We start from the raw sequence: 16,730 nt of genomic DNA, 5'->3' as shown, positions 1-16,730 counted from the left end.
AATAATGCATGGAAAACACAGTAAAAATGTGTCACCAAATCGCACTAAATGGGGGAATTAAAATGTTATCACACCCCCGATCTTCCATCTAAAGTGATAGATCTTATCAGGCTGATCGGCGTGAGCGTGAAAAGACTTTACGCGCATTTCAGCTTTCTACCCCCGGGAGTAATAATACCCCCAAATTGTCAATAATGCTCTCATTTATAAGCATATACAGTATATCAGTATCATCTACTGCATAAAGTTACCTGAAATGTAACCACTCTATAGATAACATGTATATGGTACACTTTACAGGGGACGGGATGCATGGTGCATCACATTTTGAATGTGATGCATCCTGCCACTCATTGCAAGCATAACAACGTTTATTAACACCGTATGTTTGAAGAAAATCACCAAGGACAGCTCTTCTGGTAAGAGCTGCCCTTTGCGATAGAAAGACTTCTGAGTTTAGGACCTGGGAGTCCTTCTGCGCATATGTTGAATGATGCACGCATCACGGGGGCAGGTGCTGGAAAGGATCCGATTGGATACCTCTTAGGAGATAAATGCAATAAGAAGTAGAGATGAGCGCCTGAAATTTTTCGGGTTTTGTGTTTTGGTTTTGGGTTCGGTTCCGCGGCCGTGTTTTGGGTTCGACCGCGTTTTGGCAAAACCTCACCGAATTTTTTTTGTCGGATTCGGGTGTGTTTTGGATTCGGGTGTTTTTTTCCAAAAACACTAAAAAACAGCTTAAATCATAGGATTTGGGGGTCATTTTGATCCCAAAGTATTATTAACCTCAAAAACCATAATTTACACTCATTTTCAGTCTATTCTGAATACCTCACACCTCACAATATTATTTTTAGTCCTAAAATTTGCACCGAGGTCGCTGTGTGAGTAAGATAAGCGACCCTAGTGGCCGACACAAACACCGGGCCCATCTAGGAGTGGCACTGCAGTGTCACGCAGGATGTCCCTTCCAAAAAACCCTCCCCAAACAGCACATGACGCAAAGAAAAAAAGAGGCGCAATGAGGTAGCTGTGTGAGTAAGATTAGCGACCCTAGTGGCCGACACAAACACCGGGCCCATCTAGGAGTGGCACTGCAGTGTCACGCAGGATGGCCCTTCCAAAAAACCCTCCCCAAACAGCACATGACGCAAAGAAAAAAAGAGGCGCAATGAGGTAGCTGTGTGAGTAAGATTAGCGACCCTAGTGGCCGACACAAACACCGGGCCCATCTAGGAGTGGCACTGCAGTGTCACGCAGGATGTCCCTTCCAAAAAACCCTCCCCAAACAGCACATGACGCAAAGAAAAAAAGAGGCTTTTTACTGATATTTGGTGTTTTGGATTTGACATGCTCTGTACTATGACATTGGGCATCGGCCTTGGCAGACGACGTTGCTGGCATTTCATCGTCTCGGCCATGACTAGTGGCAGCAGCTTCAGCACGAGGTGGAAGTGGATCTTGATCTTTCCCTAATTTTGGAACCTCAACATTTTTGTTCTCCATATTTTAATAGGCACAACTAAAAGGCACCTCAGGTAAACAATGGAGATGGATGGATTGGATACTAGTATACAATTATGGACGGGCTGCCGAGTGCCGACACAGAGGTAGCCACAGCCGTGAACTACCGCACTGTACTGTGTCTGCTGCTAATATATAGACTGGTTGATAAAGAGATAGTATACTCGTAACTAGTATGTATGTATAAAGAAAGAAAAAAAAAACACGGTTAGGTGGTATATACAATTATGGACGGGCTGCCGAGTGCCGACACAGAGGTAGCCACAGCCGTGAACTACCGCACTGTACTGTGTCTGCTGCTAATATATAGACTGGTTGATAAAGAGATAGTATACTCGTAACTAGTATGTATGTATAAAGAAAGAAAAAAAAACCACGGTTAGGTGGTATATACAATTATGGACGGGCTGCCGAGTGCCGACACAGAGGTAGCCACAGCCGTGAACTACCGCACTGTACTGTGTCTGCTGCTAATATAGACTGGTTGATAAAGAGATAGTATACTACTAATATTATATACTGGTGGTCAGGTCACTGGTCACTAGTCACACTGGCAGTGGCACTCCTGCAGCAAAAGTGTGCACTGTTTAATTTTAATATAATATTATGTACTCCTGGCTCCTGCTATAACCTATAACTGGCACTGCAGTAGTGCTCCCCAGTCTCCCCCACAATTATAAGCTGTGTGAGCTGAGCAGTCAGACAGATATATAATATATATAGATGATGCAGCACACTGGCCTGAGCCTGAGCAGTGCACACAGATATGGTATGTGACTGACTGAGTCACTGTGTGTATCGCTTTTTTCAGGCAGAGAACGGATATATTAAATAAACTGCACTGTGTGTCTGGTGGTCACTCACTATATAATATATTATGTACTCCTGGCTCCTGCTATAACCTATAACTGGCACTGCAGTAGTGCTCCCCAGTCTCCCCCACAATTATAAGCTGTGTGAGCTGAGCAGTCAGACAGATATATATAATATTATATATAGATAATAGATGATGCAGCACACTGGCCTGAGCCTGAGCAGTGCACACAGATATGGTATGTGACTGAGTCACTGTGTGCTGTGTATCGCTTTTTTCAGGCAGAGAACGGATTATAAATAAAAGTGGTGGTCACTGGTCACTATCAGCAAAACTCTGCACTGTACACTACTGAGTACTCCTAATGCTCCCCAAAATTAGTAAATCAAGTGTCTCTCTAATCTATTCTAATTCTAAACGGAGAGGACGCCAGCCACGTCCTCTCCCTATCAATCTCAATGCACGTGTGAAAATGGCGGCGACGCGCGGCTCCTTATATAGAATCCGAGTCTCGCGATAGAATCCGAGCCTCGCGAGAATCCGACAGCGTCATGATGACGTTCGGGCGCGCTCGGGTTAACCGAGCAAGGCGGGAAGATCCGAGTCGCTCGGACCCGTGAAAAAAACATGAAGTTCTGGCGGGTTCGGATTCAGAGAAACCGAACCCGCTCATCTCTAATAAGAAGTCCATAAGCTCCTATTGGGAAACACCATCTCACATTCTGTATTTTCACAGCTGTATCACAATCCGGTGCTTGCTGCATATGCGGAAAGCGGCAAAACGTCAGAAAAAGGCATTTTCGTAGGTTTAACTGCAAAATATGCAGTACTGCATCCCGCCCTTTGACACACATAATACAGCATTCCATCACCTACCGTTGGAAAATAGCGATGGTCCTGACCCCCGACCTGGAAAAATTAGAAATAAATAATTATACTAATGCAGCAAAAGAAAATAAGTAAATAAAATGCGAAAGTAAGGGCCCAAATAGACAGGCCGATGCGGGAGAGATGTGTGCTGAGCATACCGCTCAGCACACATATCTCCCGCCGCTCAGCACAGCGCGATCTGTGCTGAGCGTGCGGGGGGAGACGGAGGGGCCGCTCACTTCACCCAGCGGGTGAAGTGAGCGACCCGCTAGATTGGCCTGCACGGCAGGCCAATCTAGCAGCAGCATTAGCTATCGCTGTAGGGGTTACACACGGAGCGATAATGCTGAAATTCTAAGCAATCTAGTCAGATTGCTTATAATATCGCTCCGTGAGTACCCCTCTTAACAAGTATACTGTATGTAATAACATTTGTAACTTGGTAAATATAACTCTAATCTACATGTAAACATGGATGTAACACAACTCTGAATTTTGTAGAAAATGGGAAACAATTTACACATGACTGGCTAACTTTAAATAACATTTCTCATAAGTACATTATATACCCCGATGAGGATTCTTAAAGCAATTAAACAGTACAAAAAAACCCTTCATAGATAGAAAATACAATAAAATGTTTTAGATGAATGTGTCAGTATATACTGGACTGAACACACTTATATTGCTACAATACAAGTAGTGGAGGATGAGGGTGCCTGATGTATAGTTGGATGTATTTTTTTTTTTTTAAAATAAGTGTGACTCTGTATACTACACATAAGGTATATGCTGCAGGAAGATCCTCATGAAGTGTATGATGTGCCCTGTTTTGAAGTGTTTAACGAGCACATAGCCTAGGCTAGTAGCAGCATTCATTGCTTTATTTTTACAATGCAATTTAGATTTTAGTTTGATCACACCCCATCCAAATCTAACTCTCTCTGCACATGTTACATCTGCCCTACCTGCAGTGCACATAGGTTTGCCCATTAGCTAATAAATTTGCTGCTGCGATCAGCTCTGAATCAGGCCCCATGATGGAAGGACTACAAGTAGGGTTGCCACCTCTCCCGGATTTCCAGGATTTGGTGGCAACCCTCCAGGAGCCTTTTCCCTTAACAAGGATTCCGGGATTCTCCCGGAATAAGGGGACCACTGGCGTAACTACTGTCCCCGCAGACCCCGCCGTGGCATGTGACGCCACCATTCCAGAGTATGAGTGATAAGCTTGGCCTGGCTGACAGATAGATTTGCCGGCCAATTAGATTGAGGTGAGGGTGGAGCCTGTGGTGAATTGTGGCGTATGTATATGTGTGAGGGAGGATGGGTACACCCCCGGCACATGGCGCAGCGTGGAGACCGAGAGAGGAGAGACGGAAGACGGAGGCTGTTAGTGCAGGGTCCCGCGATGCTTGGTGAGTGAAAGATGGAGCGGATGCTGTCAAGGCAGGGTGAGCTGCAGTAGCAGTCACTATCCGGTCCCGCGACTTCCGCTGCCTGGTCCCGCTGCCTGGGAAGACATTGCCACCGGCCTGCAGCTGCCACGCTTGGTGAGTGAGAAACGGTGCGGAGACTGTCAGGGGGCACTCAGCACTGACTGCTTAACACAGACTGACTCTCACTCTTAGTCAGACTGTGTGTAATACGCAGTCGCCGGCCATGCGGAGCTCCATACTGTTTGTGGGTGTGATATCAGGTGACACTCAGTCAGTCACACATACACAGTGAGCGTGCCGCAGGCAGTGAGGAGCGAGTCAGTCTCTCTCCACTCCAGCATGACATGGTGCTTCTGGTGTGTGTGTGTGTGTGTGTGTGTGTGTGTGTGTGTATGTGTGTGTGTAATGCAGCGGACCCAGGCCAGGACCATCTACCTACCGCGCTGGCGCCAGAGTCTCCACTTAGGCTCTGGAGAGAGAATGTGTCCCAAGACCAGGACCATCTAACTACCGCGCTGGCGCCAGAGTCTCCACTTGGGCTCTGGAGAGAGAATGTGTCCCCAGACCAGGACCATCTAACTACCGCGCTGGCGCCAGAGTCTCCACTTGGGCTCTGGAGAGAGAATGTGTCCCCAGACCAGGACCATCTAACTACCGCGCTGGCGCCAGAGTCTCCACTTGGGCTCTGGAGAGAGAATGTGTCCCCAGACCAGGACCATCTAACTACCGCGCTGGGGCCAGAGTCTCCACTTGGGCTCTGGAGAGAGAATGTGTCCCCAGACCAGGACCATCTAACTACCGCGCTGGCGCCAGAGTCTCCACTTGGGCTCTGGAGAGAGAATGTGTCCCCAGACCAGGACCATCTAACTACCGCGCTGGCGCCAGAGTCTCCACTTGGGCTCTGGAGAGAGAATGTGTCCCCAGACCAGGACCATCTAACTACCGCGCTGGGGCCAGAGTCTCCACTTGGGCTCTGGAGAGAGAATGTGTCCCCAGACCAGGACCATCTAACTACCGTGCTGGCGCCAGAGACTCCACTTGGGCTCTGGAGAGAGAATGTGTAAAAATGAATACTCTTAGAAAATGACAGTTACAGGACTATGGTACTAGTATAAGCAATGATCAAATTGTATGAGTGCTAAGTGATGGTAAAGAGCAATGGCAATGCAAGTAAAGAGGTGTAAATACATATTTACTATTTTATAAATATGGTACATCATTTTATTTACATGAACATTGCTTGGTGTGGGATGGGGGAGGGGGGATTAGGATTGGTTGGGTGGATCTCCAGTAAACGATGATGCATGAGGTGGCAACCCCAACTACAAGTGTCAACCTGTCCAGTGCCTACTGAGTCCTATGGTACAGCTGTAAAACAAATACAGTAAAATAGATACACACACTGCAACAAAGACTTTTATATAAAAAAAAATGCTTTAAATCCATTGAAATAAAAAAAAAAAGCATATGGATGACAAAGGAGCGCGGCTTACAGAGCATGATGGCAGTGCCCTGGGCACTGTAAACCACTCCTTTGTTTAGCTATAGTCTTCAGAAGGACTGCTTCCATCTACAATTTCTATGTGATTATACCTGATGCAAATGTGCTGTACACACAGCCTTCTGAATACTGAGAGGTTGGATCTATGTATTACACTTTGTAGCATCTCTTGGTATTTTATATATGAATACCCAAAACATTGGCGCAATAGATCAAAGAACCCATACAAAGAAGTGTGGCTCTGCTACTCACAAATAAGCTGGCTTCACTCACAGATATATGTAAATATATTACACTAAGAGGCACCACTATCATCTCTCATTTACAGACTTCGCTCCCTGGCTGAATCAAAAGGGACTTTTGAAGGCTGGCTCACACATTAAAACAAGTAAGGGAGTGGTTGTTTTGGAATTTATAATCTGTATCATGTCATGCCAGACCTGAGCCTTCTATCTATCTATCTATCTATCTATCTATCTATCTATCTATCTATCTATCTATCTATCTATCTATCTATCTATCCACTACATAACACTAGCTACCTCAGTTATGTGGGCTTGATTCTAAATCATACTTAAGGCACTCCCATGAAACACCTATTTCATAGAAATTGAGAACTGAGCACCTACAGAGCTTCCGTACATATGCATGCAAAGGCATGATGCATTGCATTTAGGGGGTCATTCTGACCTAAACGCTCGTTGCAGTTCTTCGCAGCGCAGCGATTAGATCAGAACTGCACATGCGCCGGCGCTGCAGTGCACCAACGCATGGCTGACAGCCGACGGCTGTCGTATCCTAGCAATCGCCTCTGCCTGATTGACAGGCAGATTCGGTCGCTGGGCAGGAGGGAGCGGCACGGAGGCGTTTGGCCACCGTTTTGTGGGTGAGGGGCGGGCTAGCCCTGTGCTGGGCGTCCCCCAACATGTCTGTGTTCCTGATTGTAGCTGTGCTAAATTTAGCACAGCTACGATCAAGTCGGAATGACCCCCTTAGACTTATGTCTGACTCAGAACCAGTCCTGCGTGTGCTTTTTATATTATCTTTAGATCCCCTCTCCAGACTACCTGTCTCACCATTATAGTGACCAATTCATAGTAAGGAAATTCACCACCACCTTGTTCAAATAAGATACCTCACTGTAGTGAAGATCACATCCAAGTCTAATCTTTAGAACGGAACCTTCCATATATATCACCAAGGCTTATCATTAAACAAAACAGAAATATCCTCATTGTATTGCTGTATCACATGCAACAAATACATGACAAGCTGCTCTGCTAACAGTAACACAATTAGTCAAGTTTAATGATAGTGATATAAAACATGCATGATGTTAGTGTACATATAATTATGTTTGCTCCATTTATAATTGTTATCTATTGCTTTATTTTTGTTGCCAAACTATTTAAAACTGTTACATAATCCTGCTCCCACTAACTCTGCTAGTCCAGGTAACCATGCGCCAGCAGTAGAGAAATAAACATAGTAGAAGAGTCAAGACCTTGTGGTGCAACACTGTTATAATTGCCCCTTAAACTGCCCCATTTACCCTTGATTCAGGAAAGGGAGATGTTGAGCAGGGAGAGACATTGATTCATGGCTCGTTGCAAGCAGTTTATCCTGCTACCTTAAACTATGCTACATTGGTGACAAGCCAGCGTGTGTGTATGAACTGCGACACTCTCCCACACGCCAGCTCTGGAGCAGCTTGTGACCCCGGCGGGAAGCATCCGGGACCACAGTGGAGGCTATAAAGAGGGGTTACTGTGGAACGTTAGGGGTGTGCTTAGGTGACCCGCTGAAAGAAGGAGTTACAGCGCTGACAGGCTCCAGCACCAGCCCCAGTGTTTACCGCCTCCAGACGGCGGCTTGTAATCCAGCGGGGAAGCGGCAGACGTGGCAGAAAAGGCCAGAGGTCGGTGGTGACAGGCATATCCCACCCTGGGAGGCGGACCCAGGCAGGATTTAGGGGACTATTTACGCCTTGGATAGAGATAAAGTGGACGAAGATATAGTACCAGCCAATCGGCTCCTGTCATTTTTCAAACCCAGCCTGTGACATGGCAGATAGAAGCTGATTGGCTGGTACTTGATCTCCGTCCACGTTATCTCCATCCAAGGCTTAGTAAATAGACCTCCTTGTAAGTAGAGAGCTGGCCTTACCCTGGTGTCTAACCACAGCGGAGGTGGAGATCATGAGCCGTCCTTTCCCGAGAGGCTGAGACAAGGCGGGGCTGATGCAGAGTGCCTGCCCTTCCCCTGCAGCCAAGTATAGAAGGGAGAACCCCGCAGTGTGGTAAGAGGCGGTGCCACCCCTGCCAAGACAGCCTCAGAGAGGAGGCCCGACCTTGAGTAACAGTGGCGGCCAGGAACACTTGATAACCCCGGCATCCTGAGACAAGGAGGGAGGCGTGCTGTGAGGGGGATCCAGACAGTCTCTATAAGGCAGCAGACGGGCTCATGCTTGATCTCCAGGAGAGGTACTGTACACTGCTTCACTGCACCATCACACAATAGCTTATAGTACAGCATCAGCGCAGCCAACAGTGACAGCTATTGACTCTATATCACAGTGCCCATTCACAGAGTCTGAAATCAGCATATGCTTCCCATGAAGTTAAACTACTGTTAAATATTTTACGTGTAATAATACTGCTTAATGACATGTAAATATTTCTCACACTGAGGCAGCCTCTGTGACAGAAACTAGTAGTTAACATCCAGCGGAAAGCCAGTGATAACTTATTTATTGATTCTTGAGCTCCAATGAGACAGTAAGAAATTGAAGTGAATAGACTTGCCCAGCTTTGGCATATCAAGCTAATGTGGGATTAATTTACTAACCTTCATATAACTGTCAACGCTCAATTGGGAGATAAGAGACACAAGGGTAAATTTACTAAGATGGGAGTTTTATTTAAGATGGGATGTTGCCCATAGCAACCAATCAGATTCCAGGTATTATATTCTAGAAGGTGCTAGATAAATGAGAAGTAGAATCTGATTGGTTGCTATGGGCAACATCCCATCGTAAACAGAACTCCCATTTTAGTAAATTTACCCCTCATGGGGAGACAGAGAGAATCTGATAGTTGAAATATGATTATCGTTTCCTCAATAGCCTGCTATTAAATTCCAAAGATATTGCTTGACTTTTACAGAATTTTACAAGGAGTCACTAAAAAATTCTACATTAAAGAACCATCTACAGTCCACGTTAGAAGCTCTCACAGGGAACCTAACCAGTAGGATATTGGCAAGAGATAGGGAGTTAAAGTAATCCGTATAACGCATTCCTTCTCTTCTATATGAGAATTCAACTATAAGTACACCACACTGACAGTACTCCACCATTCTGCGCAGGTGGAACTTATTGAGGAATTAATACTAGTTTCTTGAATACATGTATTCAAGATATTTGCATTAAAATTGTATTGTTATTCTGTTCAGAATTGAATCCAATTGCATTTATATTGATGTATTTGTTGTACACTGCTTATACGATGATTTGTTTCATTCAGGTAATACCTAATTGCCTATCTAAAAGAACATGGAGATAACAAGTTTTGGAACAACATACGAAACCAGTTTATTATTTTGCTGTGTTATCATTTGTCATTATTACTCAGATAAAAATTGTACATTGTGCTACTGAAATTGTGTTACGTGACCCCACATTGCTCACCTCTCTGTGCAGACACTCAAACAGGACACAGCCGAAACCACGAAAAGAAAAGGAATTGTTAGCTTCAAGTAGCCTTTCTGTACCCTTGTATACTTACCGCACAAGTCTACATTAATAACGCTTAGTTTCACACACTGACATACAGTATGTCTGCCCCCAGCATGTCCAGGAAACACATAACGCTACATCGCTAACAGCGAGACCTCACCTGTAGCACTGGCTGCACCGAACAGACTTGGCTGTCCTTGGCTCCCCAGTCATGGCAGCTGTGGTAGATACCTTTCTCCAGAATATACTGCTCTCCCGAGAAATCAACATTTTCATAGGCCAGCCACCTAGGGAAGAAAACAAGAAATCTACAAGTTACATTTAAATCAGACACAAAATTCAATATAAACTTAGGAGTCATGGACATGTAGCAATATTTAGCACCCTCCCTGATAGAGACACTCACACTCCATTCAAGACATGGATGGACCCAGTGCTAGTACCATATTCAGCAACCTCAATATCTGCCAATGCTTCATTCAGGCGCAAGCATGGCCCTTCGGAGCACCCTGGATTCTCATAAAGCACTATCTCAGGCGCAGAGAAATCCTGAGGAAGATATATAGATTGTTATCATTGTCAAGGTAAAAAGGTAAGAGTAAACTCTCTATAATAAAACAGTTCTCAGCATAATGAACAACATACAGTAAATGATTGCAAAGACACCCAACATCCCATGTTCTCCTCACCGTATGGATATGTCGAAGTGATCCCAATTCTTCAGTGCATCCACCCCATTGAGAGCAATCCTTATATTCCCCTTCCTCTAAAAGGTACTGGTGGCCATGGAAACCTTCCTTCTCGTACCCAACCCAACTGCAGCCATGGGAAATAAAAGTGGTGGCAAAGTTAAGGAAACAGGTGTAAGAACTATACACATTTATGCTTTACACTTAGAGAAGAGTCATTCTTATATGCGTTACTAATGTATTGGTCTGGATCATATACTTACCACCCTCCCAAGACTTTCAAAGATCCCACAGTAGTTAGACGCTCTCCATGGCTGTTTGGCTCTCCTTGTAAGGAGTTAAGGTCTCTGGTCACTTCCCAGCTATGGCCCTCAAATCCAGGGGATTGAAATAGCAGAATCTGGAGGAAGGATACAGAATTGCACAGTTTACAAGACAATCTTCTGTGCTCAGGATCCACAGTGCAAAGTAAGATCACCCTCTTCCAAATCCAGTGAAGCTATAAATTAGTATTTGACATCAAAGTATAACGTAACTGCTGTATACAAAGATTGGCAAACATCAAACACACACTGAAGTCCAGTCATGCTGAAAATACAACTGTACAGAGTATTACGTGAAAAGACCACAGCTTTTGCATTTAGGCCCTCCTTCCGAGTTTTCGCTCGCAAGCTGCTTTTAGCAGCATTGCACACGCTAAGCCGCCGCCTACTGGGAGTGAATCTTAGCTTAGCAGAATTGCGAACGAAAGATTCTCAAAATTGCGAATAGAAATTTCTTAGCAGTTTCTGAGTAGCTCGACACTTACTCTGCCACTGCGATCAGTTCAGTCAGTTTCGTTCCTGGTTTGACGTCACAAACACACCCAGCGTTCGCCCAGACACTCCCCCGTTTCTCCAGCCACTCCCGCGTTTTTCCCAGAAACTGCAGCGTTTTTTCACACACACCCATAAAACGGTCAGTTTCCGCCCAGAAACACCCACTTCCTGTCAATCACACTCCGATCACCAGAACGAAGAAAAAACCTTGTAATGCCGTGAGTAAAATACCAAACTTCTTAGCAAATTTACTTGACGCAGCCGCAGTGCGAACATTGCGCATGCGCAGTTAGCGGAAAATCGCACCGATGCGAAGAAAAATAACGAGCGAACAACTCGGAATGAGGGCCTTAGTGAATTGCATTGGTATTGGTTACTTATTTTAGGGAGAGTAACACATTTTCATTTCTTTATTTAACTACTACATTTTTAAAATGGCAGTTATCACTATTATTATTATTATTATCCTTTATTTATTTATATGGCGCCACAAGGGATCCGCAGCGCCCATTACAGAGTACATAATCAAATGCGCAAACAAGAAAACAGCACTTACAGTACAAGACAATATAGGACAGGTATAGAAAACCCGGGGTTAGGTACTATGAGGTTGATAGTGACTACCGTAAACCCAGAAGTGTCCACACACCGCAAAGGACAGCGCTCATTGGGAGAGCTAGCCTTTGCTGACATATTCATGCATACAGTGTTAGTAATATGCATGCGATTTGTGGCGGGATGCATCACATTCACAAAGGGATACGTCATATATCCCACACCGTAGCTGAAACTCACATTATAAATTGCCAGTAGCAGTGCTTGTTTAATAAGAACGGTACCAGATCACCTATATTTACAAGGTGACACATTTAATTTAAAATACAGTTGCTTTCATGCTCGGGACACTTATTTTATTTATTTATGAAATTATTTAATACATTTCTTCCTGTTTCCAGAAATTGTAACAATTAAAAATGATACAAAATTAAAAAAAACTTTTTTTCCCCCTGCATGCTGTAGTACAGTCAGAAGAAATGCACTGGTCAGTGGTATCAGCATTGATGCAAACATGAGCTTTCATACTTTCACTAGTTACCAGCCCGTCAAAATGACAGAACAACATAACAGTAATGTCAGCCCTGGCGGCTGTGTGCGCCTGAATGGAGCAACACTTGAATTGCTCCATTGGGTGCCATCTAGTTGCTGATGGCGTGCAAAACACTTGAATTCCCCTAGAGAGGTGAGGAGCAACGTTAGCCTTTTATTATATAGGCCAGGGCCGGTTCAAGGGCGCTCTGCGCCCCGGGCAGGAAAAGGGGTGTGGCCTAATACAGGGGGCGTGGTCAGTTACGCCCCCTGTACATTGCTAGCGCCGCTTGAATGCTGAGCGGTGCGCGATGACGTCATCGCGCACCACTCAGCAAAGTTACTCTCCACGAAGGGAAACTAGACGCATAGCGTCTAGTTCCCTTCACAGGAGGGGGACGGCAGAGGAGGCGGACGGGGGACACAGCGGGCAGCAGTGGCGGATCTTGCCACGGTGCGGTGCCCTCCGGATGGCGCCAGCGCCCTCCGGAAGGCGGCGCCCCGGGCAAAAGTCCTGCTTGCCCGTGGCAAGATCCGCTACTGATATAGGCTTTTAGACCAAATGACCTTACACACTAAGAAGATTAGAGCGACACAAAGAAACAAGTAACCTTGCATATTGGTAAAACTATGTTGTACTGCAGATGGGCTAGATGTAAAATGTGCAGAGAGATTAAGATGTGAGAGGGGTGTGTTCAGACTCAGATCTATATTGCAGTGTAAAAATAAACATGTCAGTATTTGTGGGCTACGTGCAGAAGCAGCCAGAATCAGCCCCAAAATCACCACAGACATTCATTACTATATATCCATTCTGAACACTCAAAATCTCACATTTCCCTTCCGGTCCTACTTACTTTGGGTTCATTAGGTTTCTCCACTGTGGGGCCTCCCTACAAGACAAAACATACATTGAAAAACAATGTCATATACAGTCAGATTTCATTTATAAAAACTAAGAATAAATGATGTGGAAAGAAGAGGGAGTGAGACAAAGAATTAGTATAATTAAAGATGACTTACAATACGTGCAGGCTGCAAGGAGCACAAATGTGAGTCCTGCCCATTCCAAGCTTTTCTGTTTGGATATCCCCCAGGCTCTAAAATGTAAGGGTCTCCTTCAAAGAAAGGTTTACTGTATAACAACCAACTGTATATGGGAAAGAAAAGACAAATCTTTTATTGCTTAGTATCACCCAGGGTTATCCTACAACACGTACTATATATACTGTTTACACCCCAATGACTTACAGTCCACTGTGCACAATAATGGATTCTGTTTTGGTTGGTTGGCCATAGACACGTGAATCTGGCGTGGCCCCCACAATTGTCACCTTATTTCCCTCTCCATTTTCATCCATGAACAAACTAATTTTTGGGACTTGAAAATCCTACATGTGGAGAAAAGTATAAAATTATTGCAAATATTCCGAGATGTTCATGCTTTATGTTATATTGAAAACAAATGTTTCTCCCGTCTTCTGTAATTTTTACAAGTCTTTGCATTATTTATCGTTTCTCTCATTAACATCTTTATCTGTTCACATATATTAACACTATTAACCATCTCCTTTCACCCTCAAATCTTTCAGCTTTCTCCCACTTTCATATATATTATTAGCATAAGCACACACAGGGGGGGGGGGGGTGTTTTTGAGTACCTGGAAACCCACATGCCCACTGATCCATCACCAAATCTTACCAATATACAGATGGATAGATGTTTTTGAGACAGAGGAGCTCAGGCTGCACACTGTGTAACACGGCAGCTGCAGACTCCAAGAGCTGGGGCTGGCTGAATGTAGGGGAAGCTGTAGGGTGCAGCTCCTCTCAGGAAATGTGGGCTCCTCTCCCTCCCACCGTCCTACATCAGCTGCCTCATCACTGCCTATCCTGCCCTCCTCCCGCCTACCCCTCATGTCCGCCTAAGTCTTGCCAGACCACATGTTGATGATGGCTCGGGAACCCGCCAGAGCCCCTGCAGAACCTCTGCCTGACCAGAGAGACAACCTCCAGGTAACTGCTCTCCTGGGTGCCTCACATGCTGATGATGATATACCTCTCTCTCTGCATGTCTCTCTCTCCATCTCTCACTCTCTCTCCCCATGTCTTACTCACCTCATGTCTCCCGTTCTCTCTCTACCCACCATGCCTCTCCCCCGTTTCCCTCTCTCTCCCCCATGTCTCGCTCTCTCTCTCTTCATGTCTACCTCTTTCCCATGTCTCTCTCTCCCCATGTCTGCCTGTCTCTCTCTCTCCATGTCTCTCTCTACCTCTCCATGTCTGTCTGTCCATCTGTCTTTCTTCTCTCCCTCTCTCCCCATGTCTCCCTCTCTTCCCATGTCTATCTCTCTCCATCCCCATGGCTCCCTTGGCTCTGTATGCGTGCGTGCATGTGTGTGTGTGTGTGTGTGTGTATATATATATATATATATATATATAAGCAGCGGTTAGGTTCGGCACTCGGTAGGGTATGAGACGTGGTACTTGCTGCGGTGCCCTCTGTGATCTGTGGCAAGATCCAATAGAGAGAAGCGTGAATCAGCGACACTCAGCAGGCGGAGTAACAGGTTAAAACGTCTTTAATGTGGTCCTACGCCATTTCGGGGACTGCGCCCCGTCTTCAAGGAAACGGCGTAGGACCACATTAAAGACGTTTTAACCTGTTACTCCGCCTGCTGAGTGCCGCTGATTCCCGCTTTTCTCTCTCTCTCTCTCTCTCTCTATATATATATATACACAAACACACACACTAACACATACTTGCAGTGGATTCAGGGTATCCATATATGCGAAATAAACACGCCCATATCTATATATATATAAAAGCCAAAGTATGTATGTATACTTGTTCTTCAAAGGCTCCTACAACGCTTCCTTACCCAACTTAAAATACTGGTGGGGTTTAACCTAAAAGAAAACCACCCATCCATCCCTTTTGGGCCAGGGACATATATCTAGTATATATATATATATATATATATATATATATATATATATATTAGAAATTCATTGGTCTGTCTGTTTGTCTGTCCGGTTATGCATTTGGACACCCCTGTACAGATTGGTATGAAACCAGTGCGAGGTTGTCCAGTTGGATCCTGGCCAGGTTATAGAAGGGGTTAGGACCTCATGGTGGAATGTGCCGGGCAGAACCTCACAGTGAATGTGCCGGGAAGGACTTTAACCCAGAAAGCCTGTTCTGGGCTTCCACTGGATGGATTTGGAAGAAAACTTCACAGAGTGGATTCCAGAAGACATATTAGGGGGTTGGGGTCGGTCGGACCTTATGGTGGAATGCACAGGGAAGAAGTTTGACCCAATAATCTTGTTCTGGGTGTTCCACTTGAAGCTTTTAGAAGAAAACTTCACAGAGTGGTAACATTGCCTCCCAGAAGACATACTAAGGGATTGGAGTCCCAGTTGGACATCCTGTTGATGTGCACTGGGCAGCCTTGGAGTAGCAACACTGATAGCAGAAGGAAACCTTTAAATCCATCTTACAATGGAAAAGGGATTATAAAACTGAACAGAAAGAAAAGCTAGGAATCAGTGTTACTGGCGACACCCTAAAAGCAAAAACAACACTGCCAAGGGGGAGAAGGGTCGCACAAGCTACTTAATAAATTGTATAGTGTAAATGATAGGCCCCGAAATTTATCATCATGTGGATATCATTTGTGATATGTGGGTGGTGCTACCACAGACATACGTATATACATCAAATGACTAAGAGAAGAAAGAAAATGTCCAGTATGTGGTGCACAATATAATTTTCATATATTTAAAATATAAATTTTATTAATTCATCAGTTTTATAAAAAGCGAATATTGAATTAGAAAATAGACGTGAAAAAGAAAGAATAAGTATAATAAAATTGTACTATGTGTGAAATGGCTCCATTTTATTATTTATTAAATTATTCAAAGAGAAATTGAACCCATATATTATATTCTTTTTGTTGTATTACCTAATAAGACCTCTATGGTCTCAAGTTTAGAGTACGTTTAATGTTTATTTAATATATTTTCAATTTCTCTATAGAAAAGCCTTTTTCTTATATATTTAATCACTCTGTTGTCATATAAATAGGGTTTAATGCAACAACCTCATGTGTTTATAGGCATAGGCCCTCATTCCGAGTTGTTCGCTCGCTAGCTGCTTTTAGCAGCATTGCACACGCTAAGCCGCCGCCCTCTGGGAGTGTATCTTAGCATAGCAGAATTGCGAACGAAAGATTAGCAGAATTGCG

The 16,730-nt window shown here is 44.6% G+C and overlaps 1 protein-coding gene across 1 annotated transcript in view; it reads right to left on the bottom strand.

The window, feature by feature from the left end:
* CRYBG2 (crystallin beta-gamma domain containing 2) overlaps nt 1-16,730 on the bottom strand; it is a 317,276-nt gene that overhangs the window by 40,900 nt on the left and 259,646 nt on the right. Inside the window, exons 8-15 of the mRNA XM_063954727.1 lie at nt 13,729-13,868; nt 13,501-13,627; nt 13,335-13,370; nt 10,837-10,973; nt 10,574-10,700; nt 10,291-10,433; nt 10,045-10,171; nt 3,215-3,247 (exon numbers count right to left, since the gene is read on the bottom strand). Coding sequence (XP_063810797.1) covers nt 3,215-3,247; nt 10,045-10,171; nt 10,291-10,433; nt 10,574-10,700; nt 10,837-10,973; nt 13,335-13,370; nt 13,501-13,627; nt 13,729-13,868 — 870 coding nt within the window. The remainder of the gene's footprint in view (nt 1-3,214; nt 3,248-10,044; nt 10,172-10,290; nt 10,434-10,573; nt 10,701-10,836; nt 10,974-13,334; nt 13,371-13,500; nt 13,628-13,728; nt 13,869-16,730) is intronic.

Source organism: Pseudophryne corroboree, chromosome 2, assembly GCF_028390025.1.
Source record: "Pseudophryne corroboree isolate aPseCor3 chromosome 2, aPseCor3.hap2, whole genome shotgun sequence".
Lineage (NCBI taxonomy): Eukaryota > Metazoa > Chordata > Amphibia > Anura > Myobatrachidae > Pseudophryne > Pseudophryne corroboree.
This window is presented reverse-complemented; position numbering and strand designations above follow the sequence as displayed.